General features: G+C 51.9%; 1 protein-coding gene across 5 annotated transcripts in view; it reads left to right on the top strand.

Moving 5' to 3' along the window:
• The window catches only part of PAK4 (p21 (RAC1) activated kinase 4), a 93,536-nt gene that overhangs the window by 58,303 nt on the left and 17,628 nt on the right, over positions 1-17,605 (top strand). For 4 of the 5 annotated variants that reach the window (XM_037884338.2, XM_043534516.1, XM_037884337.2 and 1 more), the window contains exon 2: positions 4,377-4,600. In XM_037884338.2, coding sequence (XP_037740266.1) covers positions 4,397-4,600 — 204 coding nt within the window. In that variant the 5' untranslated portion in view covers positions 4,377-4,396. Of the gene's footprint in view, positions 1-2,065; positions 2,088-4,376; positions 4,601-17,605 lie in introns of those variants that run through there. The other variant, XM_043534515.1, reaches the window with a different exon arrangement.

Consider the following 17,605-nt stretch of genomic DNA (forward strand, 5'->3'; position numbering starts at 1 on the left):
GATGTAATTAGAAAGGTCTTGGTGTAATTGCTGGTCCAGTGCACCACCTGAGTGACCATACATCAGAATCCTGAATCCTCGGACGGCAGCGCTTCATCCATCTCTAGGACTTTCCATTTGCGGGTCTCAAAGTTCCTTACAAACAAGACAGACTTTGGCTTCCTAAGATGTCCAACATAGACGAGAATTATCCCTATTCTGCAGATGGGTAAGCAAATAAATGAGAGGCGAAGTGACTTCTTTAAAGCTGGCCTGCGAAGGGGTTGACATTTTGGGTAGACGGGACCTGGATTTCTAATGTGTTGGGAATCCAGTGGTGAGGCTGTTAGCTAGGGAGACCTGCTCCCATTCCACGGCGGGGTAGGTCAAAGCACATTACAGAACTCTTAGTGCCCGGCGGCAGGGTCTGTGTGAACACTTAATGCGTGGCAGGCTAGATATACAGCCCAGCTTGCCGCGAGCTAACAGACGAGCCCCAAGTCTCTCTCGGCCTCAGTTACTCCTCTGATGATAGCACTGTCCTACCTCAAGGGGGGCGTTGTGAGGATAAATGCAGAAGACTGAGATGGGGTCAACATAGGTATTATGGATGGGATATAAAAACAAGCCATCAGGCTGCCTTTGTACCTCATAAATAAGCATAAAAAGGGCACAAGGCCTTTATTTAGATCAGTGGTTCTCAACTGGGGGTACACGTACCCCTGGGGGTACACAGAGGTCTTCTGAGGGGTTCATCAATGCGTCTAGATATTTGCCTGGCTTTACTACGGGCTACGTAAAAAGCATTAGTGAAGACAGTACACACTAAAACTTCATACAGACAATGACTTGTTTGTTCAGCTCTATATACTATCCACTGAAATGTCAGTACAATATTTATATTCCAATCTGTTATAATTACGTGGTAAAAATGAGAGAGTCGGCCATTTGTCAGTAACAGCGTGGCTGTGACACTTCTGTATTATGTCTGATTTTGTAAGCAAGTCATCTTTAAGTGAGGTGAAAGTTGGGGTATGCTAGACAAACCCGACTCCTGAAGGGGTCCGGTCTGGAAAGGTTGAGAACCCCTGATTTAGACCACCTGGAAGATCCCATGGTAAGAAGCAGGAGTAGAACTTAAACCTAGGAGATGGTGTCTCTGTGTTGCAGTAACATCTAGAGGCTCAACAGAGCTGGACGTTACGGACATGTGAAGAGCAAAGGGGCTGTCCCAGCCCCATAGTAACCCGAAATTCATCCGTCCTCTCCTGGGTTAGGTGACGTCTCTCTCCCCTATGGGTGGGAGGGGAGAATGATCATCGCTGCCCGTGACTTGTGTGCTGTTTGTTCAGTGTATCAGACAAAACAAGTTATTGGCTCCTCCCTTGTCCTATACGGTGTCTGTGCTCATTTGCCTCCCAGAGACTTCCGACTTGTTTAGAACCACTCCTGAATCAAAACTGGTTTGGTGTGGTCTCTCGGGACAGCTGGTACTGGGCAGCTTGGAGGAAACAGGAAGGGAAATTGTCTTAAGCTGTGATGAGCCTTAGGTGGAGAACTGGTTAAACAAACCAACCAACCCATGAGGAAGGAATGAGCTGTGACATGTCAGCAAAGCAGAACAATTGAGGTGGAGGTTCAGTGTGTCACTGTACAACGAGGTGACCTTTAAACGTCTGCACAGCTGTTCTTATTAGTGCCAGAAGTGTGTGTGTGTGTGGTACTTAACAGAAATAGATATGTTCCCTCCCCGGAAAGAGTGAGCCTGTAAAAACGTAGCCACGTTGAGGACACGTGAGAGGGGGTTTCCAGGATCTGCCTCCAAATTAAGCTGACATAGGAAGGAAGTGAGAGAGTTTGAGGGGAAACTAACGAAGATGATGCAAAACATGCTTGGCATAAAGCTTTGGAAAACCAGATTTTTAAACTGGACACCCGGGACAAGAAAGAGAAGCAGGTGGCTGTAGAGATGAGGTCATCTGGGGAAAGGCCATCGGAAAGTGAGGGGGTTTGAAGATGGAAAGACACACGGACAGGAATATTGTTCTGACCAGGAATGGCACATGAGCGAACCCAAAGGTGGAAGAGGTAGCCAGGTTAGGATCAAGGTGAGAGATTTCACACTGTTCCTTCAGTATGAGCTGGTACAGGGGTACACGTGAGTGGCCAGGAGCCCTGAAAAGCTCCATGTTGCCAATGTGCGCTGCTCTGTCTCGTAAATGTCTCCTTCTGAGCTTTGGCAGGACAGACGTAGCACAGAAGGGTTGGATTTCTCCTGGGCATTTCCCATTCATTATCATCATCATCATCTGTCTTGTGCATGCAGCAGGCATCTCTGTCAGAGCAGAACCCTTCAGGCTGCTGAGATGTGTCTCGTTCATGAAGCAGGAGCATGCTCGGGCCATGCTGGCCCATCTGCCATGAACATACATGCCATCTGCACAGCATGGCTGCGTTGGCTCAGTGGGTGCAGCTTTTCTCCATTTCTTCTAGCTGGCTGACCGAGTGCTATGGGGATGAAGTCCTGGCTGTTTGTTTCTGGTGTCCACGTGAGCACTGAGACATTGAACTTTTTGGGTAAGGGTGTGGGGGAGGGCGTATAGGGGAGGGAGATGAGACTGTCTCTAAGGCCATGAGCCATGTGGGTGCATTTTAGCTGGTTTGTCCCACTTATTCTGACTTATTACACGGGGTGGAGCAGTGGTGAGCTGGAGCCAGTTCGCGCGAACCGGTTGTTAAATTTTGAAGCCGGTTTAGAACCAGTTGTTAGAGGTGGGCAAACGCCGGCCTGTCCGGCCCACCTGAGCTTTCAACTGTGGAGAGAATCCCTTTTTAATTTTTACTCACCCGGCGGCGCGCCGGGTCTTCGGCAGCACTTTGGTGGCGGGTCCTTCAGAGCCGCCGAAGATCCGGAGCAACAGAGGGAACCGGTTCTTCAGCTTTTGCCAGCTCATCACTGGGGTGGAGCCCAATTAGATATTTCCTCCAAGCCTTGGAAGGAGCATGAGGACCAATCCCATAATTGTCTCTAACACTTGTGCAAACCAGATTTATAGATCTGTCTAGCAGGGGGAACTCTGTGCATGGAAACTTACTCCTCTCCCCTGTCAAGGGTTGTTTTGTTTGCTCTCTTGTGCTTGGCTCTGTACAAACACAACACAGCCAGTTCTTGCCCCAAAGAGCTTACAATCTAAGGAAACTTTTATGCCTTATGCTTTCAAAAGTGACTGATTTTTGACTGCTCAAGCTGGGGGACTCCTTTAAAGGAGCCTGTTTTTTGTCAGAAGCACTTAGTCCCTGTCCCCTCAAATTTGGACAGTATCTCAAGGTGGGCACCCGAAATAGCTAAATAACTTCTGGAAATGTATTTCTATGCATCGGTTCTGGCAGACGTGGCAGTGGGGTAGTTCAGTAGCGAGATAGTTGCAAACACAGCAGCAAAATTGGAGACTGACTAAAACTCCACCACTCGGTCTTTTTAAATGAATGCGGGACTAGCTCCAGGCATTGGTAATGAGCGAGAGCCTTTTGCTTCTGAGTTACCAATTCAAATCCAGCCCATGACTGTAGTGACTAAAAGTTGTTTCCTATCTGAGAACACTTGGACCTGTGTGCAGTGAGTTGGCGAGTCTCAGCCCAGTTCGTAGTGGACATGCAGCTCCATCTCAGACCTCCCCCAGAGCTGATGCAAATTGACCACCCCTTGTTGGCCATCTCCGCAAAGAGGCCAAGAATTGACTGAGCCACCCTTATACCTCACAAGAGTATGGTGGGGCACTGACCTAAATCAATTCTCTACCTGATTGGTGGCTAAGTTATAAGAACTTAGGACTGTCAATCAAACTCCTTTCCCAAGCACTAAAAATCAGTTTAGGCTATATTAACTCCCCCCTCCCCTCCCCTTTCTAGTCTGTCCATACATAATAGGGGCAGTGGGAGTCAGGAGATCTGGGTTGTTGTCCCAGGTCTGCCACTGACCTCTGTGTAAACTTGGGCACGTCAGTTCAGGTCTCTGGGTGCCTCAGTGTGCCTCTCTGGGGATAGTATTTAATAGCCTCTTGAGGCTTGATACTCAAATGCTTTGTGATGGTTCTGGCGGAGGATGTGAGAGACGTGCAAATCACCATCTCTGGTCTGTTGTAGAAGAGCATCCCTGTCTGGAAAGGGAGTTGGTGAAATGGTATCGAGGTGCTATGCGGTGACGTAATTCTAAATCCTGTCTGATTGTATTTAGCTTGCCATGTGGTCCCTGATGGGTGATCTGAGTGTTCTACCATACGGTCACCTTCTGTTATATGAAGGAGCTTGATTTTTGTAGCCTCCCGTGATTCTCAGGCAGTTCCATGGTGGTACGGGCTCCCTTCCTCCTTGACATTTATTTTTCATTCCCATCTCAGGTCTTTTAGCCAACCGCACCATGTTCAGCAAGAAGAAGAAACGCGTTGAGATCTCTGCTCCCTCAAACTTCGAGCACCGGGTCCACACTGGGTATGACCAACAAGAGCAGAAGTTCACTGGTCTGCCAAGGCAATGGCAGGGCATCATCGAGGAGTCGGCAAAGAGACCCAAGCCACTGGTGGATCCCGTGTTCATCACGGCTATTCAACATGGCTCACAAAAGGTAGGTGGCCTGGTGAACCTTCATGCGGGGTCTGGTTTCTGCAAGAGCAAAGGGCGTTCTAGTGAATGAGGTCAGGTCGAGAGACCCTATAGTCCCTCCTTTCCCTAACAGATCAATGGTCTGTCAAGGGGCATCCATATCTAGGGGTTCATACTTGTAGCACAGAAATAACACCTCTACAGGACCCAGGCACCTGCACTCGTAGCTTCAAGAAGTGCCATGTTGGCAGCCCTGAAGGAGAAGAAAAGCTTGGCCAGGGGCAATTTGTTCTCCTCTTTTACATTTTTGGGGTGCCAGTTTGGCCAAGTAACATGGCAACTTGTTCTCCACAGCCCATTCAGTGTTTCTCCACCTCTCTCCTCAGGCTGCCAGCGAGGGTGCAGGTTTCAACAGCATCTTTATGTGCATGATGCCCTGTCTTCTTACTAGGAACAGAACTAACTCCCACCAAATTGCCTCTTGCTAGTCACCGAGAGCCATCAGTGGCCCCAACGTGGGTGGATTTAAGCTGTTAGGGCCAAAGGCTCTGTATTCCCTTCCCTGGGCCCCCTGGTCCTCCTGGTTCAATGGCGAGTTTAAAAATGTGTGAAGGGAAACACAAGTATTAAACGGCATTTACCCCTCTTGCATCCCACTCATTTCCCCTTTCCCAGTGTTTGTCTTTTCCATCATTCCTGTCCTTTAAACTTTGACTGTGGCTTGTCCATTTGCTTTAGTCAGGAAGACCCAGGATCTGGAGATGGCTGCTGCTTCCACGCTAACCCTAATTAATTCTTTCTAAACCTCTCCAGGTGAATGTGTCTACATGGAGCATTAGCCCTGAGCGGGGCGAACTTGCCTGCTAGGGCAGGGGCACAAAGGCTCTAGTATTTGGGTCCGCTAGTCTTTTGCTGCGTGTTTTCGTGCACTGTCTCCCCCGGGCACATGATTGCTCATAAAAAAGGAAACCTATTGAACTGGGTAAGGCACGGGAAGCAAGCAATTTAAAGGCCAGCCTGGAAACCAGAAATAGCTACATCTAAGACTCCGAGGTGTGTGTGTGTGTGGGAGGGATGGCGAAAGCTTGGCAACCTTGAATCTGTCAATTTCCGGGAGTATACAGAAGTCTTGCAATGCCTGGGCTTGCATCTCAAACCTATAAGTGAGGAATTAGAAGTTCCCAAAGGTACGCTGGAGAAGACTGATCGAGAGCCTTAAATGTCACCGAAGAGGATTTCCTGTGGCGTATGGAACTGAATGTGCTACCAGTTCAATCACTAATGATGGGATGGGTAGTTGGGGGCGAGTGGGAATGCCGGGGGATAGGGGCCATTGTTGGCTAGTAGCCGTAGAGCAGGACTGGGCGTCGGGGAGCGAAGTCGAGTCCCAGCTCTGCTACTGAGTTGCCACGTGACCTTGAACTAATCACTTAAAGATCTGTGCCTCAATTACAGGGAGGAGGTTTTAAAAAAAACAAAACGGGGGAGGTAGGTAGACTCACCTTTTTAAAGCACTTTAGATATGTAGGTTAAAAAGTGCCGAGTTCCGGCAATGAGGGAGGTTGCCGGTAAAGACAAGCCTGTCATTTCATGCTCTTCTTGGCTATGTTTAAACAGCCCTCTGCATATATTCATTACAGATGGCCAGACTGGTTTTTATGCCATGTTTTGCGCCTTCCCTTCAGCAGCAAGTTGCAGAGAGTGTGATGTCTGAGGGGAGCGGGAGTCGAAGCAAAGACTAGGGAGTTCAACAGATGTCAATGTCCCGTCTCAAAGGAATCCAACTCCAGCTAGGAGGACGGAGAGTCTTGTGGTGAGAGCACTAGCTGGGCTGAGAGAGACCTGGGTTCAATTCCTGCTCCTCCACAGCTGCCCTGTGAGATCTCTCTGTGCCTTGGTTTCACACCTGTAAAAGGGGGATCTTTGCAGATTCCTTCCTAGCAGGGTGTTGAGGATAAATGTTAGAGATTGTGAGGGGCTCAGATACGGGGGCCAATTAAGCACTGTAGACCGAAGTTCTCACTACTTCCAAAAAGTCCTTACTCAGAAGACCGCATGCTGGACACTTGCAGAAGCTACCTTGCGTTGCTTTGAGATGACATGGTAGCTCAAAGTCCAGCTCCACTCAGGGACCCAGCCCTCAGGTTTTCTCTGAAGCAGTTTGTGTGCTGATTTGCGATCGTCCCAGGAGCAGCCCTCACTTGGACGGTGCTTGGAAGTAGAACTGTTTTAAAACTGGAGGCAATTGCTGGGATCAGTCGTTAAATCGATGGGAATAGAAAGTGCTTGGCACCTTGCAGATTAGGCCTCGATGAATGAAGGTGCGTTAATGGTATTAAATGTGACGCTTCCGGGAGGTACCCAGCATTGGGAGACACCTTGCTACCACCTGCCCTGAGCGTGAGAGAGCTCACAGCACTTAGGTTATAGTGACAGCACATAAAAGTTTATTTAAGAAAGTCTAGAGATTCAAATGATCGCAAGCAGAAGGCTAGGAAACAAATGTTTACATATAAACTAAAACCGTAACCTGCATTCTAGAGCCTAGACGTACTTAACAAGGTACTCTCCTGTCTAATGAAGTATTGCTCACGAGTGTTTTCCAGCCAGGCAGGCTGTGATCCCTTTTCCATGACACAAGCTACGCTGTCAGCTTGTCTCTTCGGGGAAGGATTCTGTGGGTCTCTTTGCAATCCCAGATATATCAAACCAGTCCTTTGATCTTCCTTCATAAACCAGGCACCGTCCTGCTGTGTTCCTTCCTCTAGATTCTGCTGTCTCTTGTGGATTTAGCAATTTAGATTAGCTGGTGGCTTAATATGAAAATAGACTTACACTGTGAGAGAGACAAAGACTAGCCAGAGAGAGAGAATTGTCTACTCTCCCCTGCCTGAACCCTCCCCTACCTAGTGACCAGCCTTTAACACCAAGGCTCCAAGAACATAACTTGCAGTATAGGTATGTTACTTTTAGAATATTATTTGTATACACCCTTGGCAATGGCTATGACAACTGGCTCTTGGCAGAGACCTCACCTGCCACCCTTGGGTGAGTTGCTGTCCAAATACTTGACCCAGGGGATGCCTGTAAAACTCTCTGTGCTTGTTAGCACATAAAGAGGTACAGACTCCATTTCCAGCGATACCTTTTTCTTTCGGAAGCCAGTGCTGCTCTTCCAGAAGGGGGGAGGTTACAGCCACTCGTCCAACCTGTGTCCCTTCTGCCTCCATCCCGACCTGCCTGAGCGCTCCGGCATTTTGATCTTTTGGACACCAGCATCCTTCTGTGGTAAACAATTCGGTGTAGTAGCAGCAGAAGTTTTGAAGCTAAAAAGAACTAGATGAGTCCATGGGGGATACGTCCATCAGTGGCTATTAGCCAGGATGGGCAGGGACGGTGTCCCTCGCCTCTGTTTGCCAGAAGCTGGGAATGGGCGACAGGAGATGGATCGTTTGGTGATTCCCTCTTCTGTTCATGCCCTCTGGGGCACCTGGCACTGGCCACTGTCAGAAGACAGGAGACTGGGCTAGATGGACCTTTGGTCTGACCCAGTCTGGCCGTTCTTACGTTCTTAAGCTTGCATTCCTGCAGGGCCGGCCAGCCTCGCTCCCTCGGCTCGTCCACTTTAAACCACGAAGCAGCCGTCAATAATGCTGTGGTGGAACCGCTCCGAACGCTCTTGAAGTCTCGAGCGGCTTTACGAACAGCCCTTGGCCTCGCAGCGCTGGCTCCGTCCGAAGGGCTGAAAACGGACGCTTGTTCTCGCCTTGCTCGTAGGACTCTGTGCCTGCGTGAGGCAGAGTCGCAGTGAGCCCTCTTCCATCCTATCAATCCGCAAAGCGCTTCGGCTGAGCCACGGACCACGCGCAGGAATTGCAGCGCCCGCATTCAGCGGTGGCTGTCCCGCGGCCCCCGAGCGGAATCCTGCTGCTGCTTTGAGTTACCGTAGCACCTACGGGCCCTAGTCACAGAGCTCCTCGGCGCTGTGCAAACGGAGCCAAAGGACAGTGCCTACCCCGAGGAGCTTACAATCTAAGGCCAGAGATAGACAGGGGAGCACAAGGAAACCATGAGAGAGTCTTGGTCAGGATGACTGGCTGTGGTCTCAGTGCTGGGACCGCTGGGGCGATGGATTTCAATCGCTGTCGCTGCTTTCCAGTAGCTTTCAGGGCCCGCCTCTCCCGCTGACCCCCACATGAGGGCAGCTTGCGCAGCACATGGCAGGGTCAGGCCTGGGGAGACAGCCTGTGAAGCAAGGTCTCGTGTAATCCCTTGCCAAGGTGTCACGGGGCGAGACCTAAGGTAGGGCTGGCGACTCGCCCTGCTGGGGAGGATCCGTACGGAATCCGTGCCGGCAAACCAGAACCCGAAGGGCAAGCGGGATCTCTTTCCACGGACGCTCAACCGGATGCTTGCAGCACTGGCTCAGCCAGCCAGGGGAACTGCGGAGCCAGGGGTGTGACCGAGAGGAGGGAGGGAGGGGAGTCACCTGTTGAGGAAATGGTCTCCCTAGGGGAATCAGTTGCAGCGAGGGGTGGAGGGAGAATTGCTTGGACTGGGGAATTACTTGATCCCCTTCCACACCGAGCAGTACTGATCTGGTTCTGGCTGCGCGCCACCGTCTTCCACCTGCTCTGATCTGCTGAGCTCAGCAGCAGGGGAATCCTGAGGGGGATTGGTGTTTGCCCTGCCTGAGTTGCTGTGGCAACAGGGGAAGAAAAAGCAGGGATTATAAGACACAAACAGGTTGAGCTGAGCTAATTTTGTGGCGGAAGCGAAGATATTCCCCTCCGCCCCTTCATTTAACATGACTGGGTGGAAAACGGGAGTTGCGGGAGCCTGCCTTTCACTGAAATCCCTTCACCGCTTAACAGGGGGCCCTCTTCCCCGCTCCTTCCATGGGTGAGCAGGGATCCCACCCCCTCAACAGCACTGGAACATGATCTCTTTGTCCCCGGTTCAGCGGCTCTGACCTGGAAGGTCGTCTGTGATTCCTGCCCCGCTAGCCCGCCGCTTAAATCAAGGAAAGTGGCCCGCTGTCTGCTAAGAATGTAGCTGGTGGCTACCCCTTCTCTGTAACTGCGTGGACAGCGTCGCTCGATGGGAGCGTATTAAGCAGCCCCAGCGGAGGAGAGACCTAAGTCGGGCAACCTCCAAGTACCAGCCGCTCTGGGTGCGAGTTTTGAACAGGGCCATCAACCGGCACCGAAACTGGTGCCAGTCAGCGCAGCGGTTTGGAAGGGGAAAGCAAGAGACAACCTATGGACCTGTGTGTCCCGGAGCTCCGTTCCCACAAGCCCGTGGGAGCGCGGTGCGGGAGGGTGGGCAGTGGCTGTGGGTGCCCAACCTGACGGTCCGTTTACACGACACCAGGGAGGTGCTCAATGCTGTTTGAAAATTACGGCCCTTTCACAGAGGCCCGAAATCCCTAATTGCTGCAAACTCTTCTCTTGAGCCGCCTGATGGAGACCCTCCTTCCTGATGTCTCCGCAGAACCCTTTGATCAGTCTGATTTTTGTCTGACATCGTTGGGTCCTCCCCACCCCGTCCCCTTTCTCCTGCACCAGGCTGGGGATGGTTTTTGTTTTGTGGGCTGCAGGCCTGAAAGCTCTGCCCTCCTGCATACGCTGCAGACTGAGCTAAAAATAAAACCCCGTCAAGACAGAAGAGGAAACAGCCCTGGTTTTTTTCGGGTCGTAGAGGCTGCTCCACCTTGTAATTTTTGCAGAGAAAATTGCCAGTTACCATGCAGGAAGAGTGTTTTTCATAGCACCCTGGGCTTCTTCCCAGAGCAATGAAGAGCCACATGGAAAGCAGCGGGCATGGCTGCCATATCTTGGTGGCTCTGTGGACTGGGGGAGTGCTGTGAATCTGTCCCTGCTGAGATCTTCTCTGCAGCCTCTTGTTCTGCTACCGCAGACCAGGGAAGGCCGCCATCAATCAGTGCTTTCCCCTAGTTTGTCTGGTGCAGCTCTGTCATGTCTGGCTCCGATCTCACATGCTAAGCAAAGGCCTGCTGGGCCAGCAGCATGTGGATGGGAGACCTCCAAGGAAGCTGAACCTAGGGATTGCAGGAAGTGGCATCAGTGTTTAAGGGGGCACGTTCCCCGGAGCGACCTGTGGGAGTGTAGTAGTAGGTGGAGCTCCTCCCTCTGGCTTGGTGCTGACCCCAGTGGCTTGGAATAAACGTAGCGCTTTTTGAATGTATTATTTGTATTGTCATAGAGCCCCGTCAGGGGCCAGGCCTCGACCGGGCCAGGCACGAAATGGCTCTTAGACGGAATGCTTGGGCAGCGTTATGCCGCTCTCCCACGCCGGGGTGGCTGCATTTCAGGGGTGGGTGAGCTGTTCCTAGAGCGCTTGGGATCCTTTAAACTGGAAGGTGTCATCCAATTACTGCTGCTGACTTGTGACCAAGATGTACTCAGTGGAGCCCAGCAGCAGAGGGGGTTACTAGCAGCAATGCCCGCTATTGATCTGTTGTTACCGCAAGCTACTTGTTTGGGAAAGGAGGACGTGAGACGCACACATGGCGAGCAGTTAGTATTCCCGTTTCCAAGTAATGGGGAAACCGAGGCACGGGGGAGGGGGCAGTGACTTGACTAAGGCCGTGCAGTGGGTCAGTGGCAGAGCCACCACTAGAATTCAGCTCTCCTGTTTCTATTCCTGCGGTCGGACCCCTGGATATGCTGCTGCCGTATTCCCTTATAGGGCTGGGATTTGCAACTTTTAAGTCTGTGACCAACAAATTAGCCAAAAACTTCTCCTGTGAGACCCACTATGTCCCACAATCCTTTGCACCCACAAAGCTTTGTGGGATTTGGGCCACGGTAGGACTTTTGGGTGTGGTGGAAGGGCAAGGTAGGGGATTGTTTGATTTTTCTCTTGCTTGTAGCCCAGTATAACATGGCGAGGTGGCATGTTTTAGGACCCTGCCTAGGAATGCCAGGGCTCTTCTGCCAGGTCACCTTAATGTCAGGTGCTAAACACTTCATGAAGATGCCGGGGTCTTGTTCGCTCCGGCCTAGGATATCAGTGGGTTGGTGTGTCCCTCTCTGAGACAGAGGGAACTAAGGGCAGGAACGTGGGAGTCTGGCAGAGAAAACCCTTGGAACAGCAGACCTTTAGGGAGTTTGCCTTGATCTTTAACAATAAAGGCAAACTCCCCAGAGGGGCTGAGTTTGGAGCGGGGTGTCTTCGTGCACGCTCTGTTTGGAGCAGCGTGGGAACTCCGCCTGCTTACGCTTGGCTCCAAATTCTATTTTTCTGCCTCCTTTCTAGTTCCTCCCCTGCGCCCTGCTGCATTCCTGCTTCAGCTCGGGATGGGGCATCCATAAACCTGATGCCAGACAGCAGGAGCCCAAATTCTATTACTGTGCCCACTAAACCAGTCTGGTTGGAGCATCTCTTTCCTCTGCCTCACCCCCGCCTTTCCAGTGGCACACGTTTTCCATGCGCGCCAGCAGGAAGCTCTTGTGCTGGCATTATGCCCTTACCTCTCCTCTGCTGGCTTGGAGGAGCGTGCATCCTCTTAACGAGGCTGGGGGGCAGTGACGTGCCCAGGGTTACACCAGTTTCGACTTGGAAACTCGCGAGTCAGTGGCAGAAGTGGGTCAGGTCTTGGGAGTCCAGATGCCCAGTACTTTCTGCGTAATCTCTGGTTCTTCCATCCACAGGGTGGCTGGCTGAAAGCTGGCTGCATTGTATTTGCAGAGCAGAGGGTCACACAGTGTTTGGCTCTCATTCAGCTGGACCTTTGGGTTTCCTCTGAACTTCTGGGTTAGGTGTGAAGGGGCTTGGAATGCATTTGATGATTCGCGTCGAGCCATCTCTCCCATGTGGGGAGGGAGAGCCTGCCCGTGTGGGGACGCTGGGTGGATTTGTAGGAGCAGAAGAGTTGGATTTGGGGTAGCTTATGAGCTTGTTGATAAATACACTTGGGTATTGTTTGCTGGCTGAGTTCAAACTGCTCCATAGCCGCATGGGATGTGGTGAGGCTGGCTCTGATGTAGTGGCCAGTTGCTGACTATCTCTGGCATCTGTTGCCTGTCTTCATGTACGAAGCAGCCATCTTACTCCCATCCTCTGAGCTCCCCCCAACTTCCCTTCGATGCAGGATCTGGTGGGAAATTGCCATCCTTGGGAGTTCATAAAGTCCCCTCTCTGCCCCTCCGCGTAGTCTCCCTGCTGGGGTATGGGAGAGCCTTCTCTGTAGCATGTGTGGATCAGCTTCCCTGTACTCATCCCCTGCCTCACTCTCCATCTTTATTTGAAATCTGTTGGAGGCCTGTTATCTCTGATTCCCCTTTGGCTTAAACTGGTGTCAATTGATAGTAACGCCTTGATTTCATTAGAGGTGCACTGGCTGCTTACTCCTGTAAGTAGAGAGTCAGGTGACTCCTGCTGATGTTTGCAGTTCAGTCATAGACTATCAGCCCAGAGGGAGGCTGAGATCAACTTGTCTTGACCTCCTGTGCAACCCAAGCCAGAGACCTGCCCCAAATAATTCATGTTTGAACTGGAGCAGACCTCTTAGGAAAACAGCCATGATGGAGAGTCCACCAGAAGCCCTGGTAAGTTGTTCCAATGGTTAATTACTCTTTGTTAAAAAAACATGCGCCTTATTTTTGGCCTGGATTTGTCTTGCTTCAATTCCTAGGCACTGGATCTTATTAGACTTTTGTCTGCAAGATTGAAGACCCCACCAACCCTGATATTCTATGATTCTCCATTTTTTGTCTCCCATGTGTAGGTATGTCTGGACTGTGATCAAGTCATTCTTTACCCTTCTCTTTGTTAAGCTAACTAGATTGAGATCCTAGAGTCTCACTACAAGGCCGGTTTTCCAATCCTTGAATCATTCTGGTCGCTCTCTGGCCCTCTGTAGTTTATGAATGTCCTTCTTGAACTGCGGATCCCTGAATACACCTTCCAGCAGCAGTCGCACCAGGGCCAAATACAGAACTCCTGTAACTTCCCTACTTGAGAGTCCTCTCTTTCTACATCCCTTTTGGCCACAGTATCACCCTAGGAGCTCGTCCAATTATCCACCTTGTCCTCCAAGTCTAGTTTAGCTGACGGTATTAGGATTCATCATCATGGCAAATCCCACAGGACCATAGTAGTCTCATAGCAAATCGAGCGGCCCTCTGGTTCGATCTCCAAGTAGGACCTTAAGGCAGCCTGTCTGTCAGTTTGTCCTTCGTTGGGAGACTTCTCAAGCTGCCGAAGCTTTTGGCGTTTGCGTAATCACTGGTCCTGTGGCGGCATTCCTCCGTAAACATGCTCAGGAATTCGTCCTCTTCCATCCTGGTCTGTCCGAACCAAGGGAGCTGCTGAAACTGAACAAGTGGTGTTGCTGGGTTTGGCTGTGGGTATCCTCGTTGCTAATCTTGTCCTGGCACTTACTGTGGAGAGACAATCAATCCAGCATTCCTCGGCTTTCCTCAGTGCCCACGGGTCATGGCCGTGCGATAGAGTTGGCATAACTGTGTGCAGTTCTCTAGGTCCTTAGCTTGGTATTGCGACGTCCCCACAGAGACTGCTGGCGGGCATGAAACATGACAGCAGCTGCTGCTCCGACACGAGTGCCCGCATCTTTTTTGAGCACTGTCTACCAGTGTCCTCAAGTATTGACACTGTTGGCTGCTGGACGGCAATGGTAATCCTTCATATACAACACCGGAAATGTCTGGCCTGCTGGGCCAGACAGATAATGGGTCTCTTCCCCACGGGGCCTTTGAGCAGAAGGTATTGGTGCAGGCGGAGAAGAATGTAGCTATTGAGAACTTGTTCAGCCGTTTTGAGGTTGGCCAGGGAAGGCCTACTTGAGATGGGGCAAAGGGCCAGGCACTTGGTCAGACTCGACTCTGTTCTTCATTGCCAGGGACCTCCTCTGAGCCTTTCACCTCCGTTCCCCCAGTGCTCCACAAGACTGGGTCCATCTCTTCAGAGCACAGCCCTAGCTTGGCTGCCTCCTTAGTCAAATCTCTTTGCCGTGGTGAAAGAGTCTTCCTAGGCCCGCGGACTCTTGAGGAGCAGTTTCATCTTTCATCTGCATCCAAAGCCGCTTTCCCTGGCAGCGTGGGACTCAAGCTTATGCGGCTGGGGTTGCTTGGATGAGATTCAGCTGCTCTGGCTGGAGGCTTGCATGTCAGCCACTAGGCAACCATGCGCTCTGCGAGAAAGACACGACACAGTATAAATCTGTGTGCTGTGCAGGCAGAGGCTTGGAGCAAACTCCCGTGTATTGATCTTGCTGGGGAGCAGCTTTGAGGATGGCCTGTGGTGCTCTGGGGGTGACGGCGTGGTGGGGGACGGGAGGCGGGTTGCCGCACTGCTCTGCAATAGATGCTTAAAAATAAACCCCGTTGTCATTTCGTGTGTGACGCTGCCCCCGTAAATTACCCAGTGCTGTCAATCACCCCCCCAATCTCTCTCTCTCTCACCGCTGTGCCCCCCCCCCCCCCCCCCACACACACACACAGTTGCTGAAAGCAGGGCTGCGGGCAGAGAGAGGGCAGGCGGGAGCTGCCTGTGAGAGCCATGAAGAGGACTGCAGCAGTGTGCAGTGAAGGCAGAAGGAGGGAGCAGGCACCTTCTCAGGACATGACTCCCATCACGCTGATCCGTTCCTTAAGTGCTTTTTGGATTCCAAGGCTATATAACCACTTGACTGGGGTCCTGGGGATGTGGTCTGGGTGACTAGAACTTATAACCTCTCCCTTTGCTTTGCCGCCGTTTCCGCACCATAGCAGAGGCAGGTACAGCCAGGACACATACAAGAAAAGACTGTACAGTCTACAAATAGTCTCAATTTTCTTTTGGGTCTCCTGATGATTTGAGGTGGCACCTTCTTACTTTTCTGGAGACCAGAGGATCATGGCAACCTGAGTCAGCCACTGTGCAGGAACCTCAGGGTGTAGGACTCTGGTCTTACAGATCTCTAGATTCACAAGGGAAGGAAGTCCTCGGGGAGTGGCTAGAGCAAGGTCTGTGATTGGACACTCAAATATTCCTGGATTGAGGAGGAGGAAGTGGTTAAAAGTCAGGACACCGGTGTTCTATTCCCCGGGTGCCCTAGGGCAAGCCTCTTCATCGCTCTGTGCCTCACTTCCTAATCTAGAAGAAGGAGTGTCTTTTTCTTCCACCCATGTTCCATCATAGAATCATAGCATCTCAGGGTTGGAAGGGACTTCAGGAGGTCATCGAGTCCAACCCCCTGCTTAAAGCAGGACCAATCCCCAACTAGATTGAGTTAGATTGTAAGCTGTTCGGGGCAGGGACTGTGTGACCACATGCACAAAGGGCCCCTGATCTCAGCTGAGGCCTGAAAGGACTGTTCTCCTACAATCGCAGCTTTCTTTAGGATTTAACTCGTTAACGCCTGGACAGTGCCCTGATGAGTATTTGAGAGAGCGAGAAAGAGAAGCCAAGGAGTGTGCCACCCCCTAGCTAGGACCAAGCATTCCTTCCCACATCCCCACTCTTGCTTCGATCATGCCTGCTCCTGCCTCAGCAAACTCCCTCTCAGTATTATCGCTTTCTCCTGCTGCCGTTCTTGTACTCAGCTTCTAACCTGGTTAATAAAGTCTTGGGGTGTCCGATGCCTTCGGTGCTGGGGGAGGGGCCTGGCCAGCCCATGCTGACTGGGGGCAGGAGGGGAAACGTATGCAGTGACTTGCACGCTCTGGCCTCAAAGCCTTCCCTGTTTGAAAGGCTTTCCCGGGAGTTACTGGCATCAAGTGAGCTCACAAGGGTGTTACAAATGCAACAGCCCCTGCATGCATTTCCAGTGATCCCAGAGGCCCTGGCACGGGCAGGTCTCTGGAAGATGTGGGCCGCCAAGTATTAAATGGCCTAAATTATTCCACCCCTCCTCTTACCTCTCTTAAATGGAGTCCTGCCGAGAGCCTGCTGCAGCTGGATGTCTGCCAGGCCCCCCTTGGGGGAGAGAGCCCCTCCCTCTGCACATTTCGTTAATCGGCATGTTGGTAGCAAAACCAAGGCCCCTCCACCAAGACGCGAGCCAAGGCCCTCAAATGAAATCCCCAGAGCCTGCTGGGGTTCCAGCACTGAGGCGAAGCGGCCCTCGGATCTTCCCTAACAAGTTGGGGATTCCTCTAGCAAGACTTATTCTGGCAGAAGGGCCCTTGACCTCGCTGGGAGTCTTGCCCCGCAGCCTTGAGGCCCTGTGTCGTGCAGCGTGTCTTCCTGCATGCATGCAGGGTTTCGTGCAGTACAGAGATGGGGTGGGGGAAACAGGGGCATAGGCCAGGGAGAAAGGAGTTGTGTCCTTAGCTGAGATTTCAAATGGGACGGAGAGGTGGAGAGATACAGGAAGGCTGCTCCTGGTAGCTGCTGCTGCGAGGGGTTGGGCTGCATGGGGCTGGTGAAGCAGCTGCCTGTAGGGAAGCGGAGTTGGAGATGGGCAGAGAGAAGGCTGAGCTGGAGCTTTGCAAAGGAGGGAGAACAGCTTGGCACAGGGCAGCCCAGGGTGTTGGCGGTGGAGGTGTTTTGTGCTCCCTGGGACACAGGAGAGTGAAGAAGCGTAAACCAGCAACGGGAGGGAGGGGCGAGGCTCGGCTCTCTGCCGAGTGGCTTAAAACTCAATTGCCAGGAGGCTTTATAATCTGTGATCCCAGGAATTCTGGCCATGGGGCGTCTGGTGACTACAGTCCAAAGTGACTCTGCTTCTGGCCTGTAGTAGCAATTCTTCGCATTCCTCTACCCCCTTCCCTCTGCGGGTCATCCAGGGCTGTGCAAATAGCTTCATAGCCCCCCCTCTTCAACAAGGTGAGAGGATCCCCATCCTCTCGACACCAGCTCTCTTGCACGGGGCACGCCGCGGCTTTGAGTAGAACCCAGGAGTCCTGACTTGAGTCCCCTGCCGTAGCCACTAACTGCGCCACCCTCTCGGCACGCCAGGCCGGGGGGCCTGAAAGCACCTGCAAGTAACGAGCAGAGACGCAACCGCTCTGCTCCAGCTTCTGCATTCCGCTTCAGCTCTTCCCCCGCACGGTAGCCG

The sequence above is a fragment of the Chelonia mydas genome, chromosome 23, assembly GCF_015237465.2.
Source record: "Chelonia mydas isolate rCheMyd1 chromosome 23, rCheMyd1.pri.v2, whole genome shotgun sequence".
Classification (NCBI taxonomy): Eukaryota; Metazoa; Chordata; order Testudines; family Cheloniidae; genus Chelonia; species Chelonia mydas.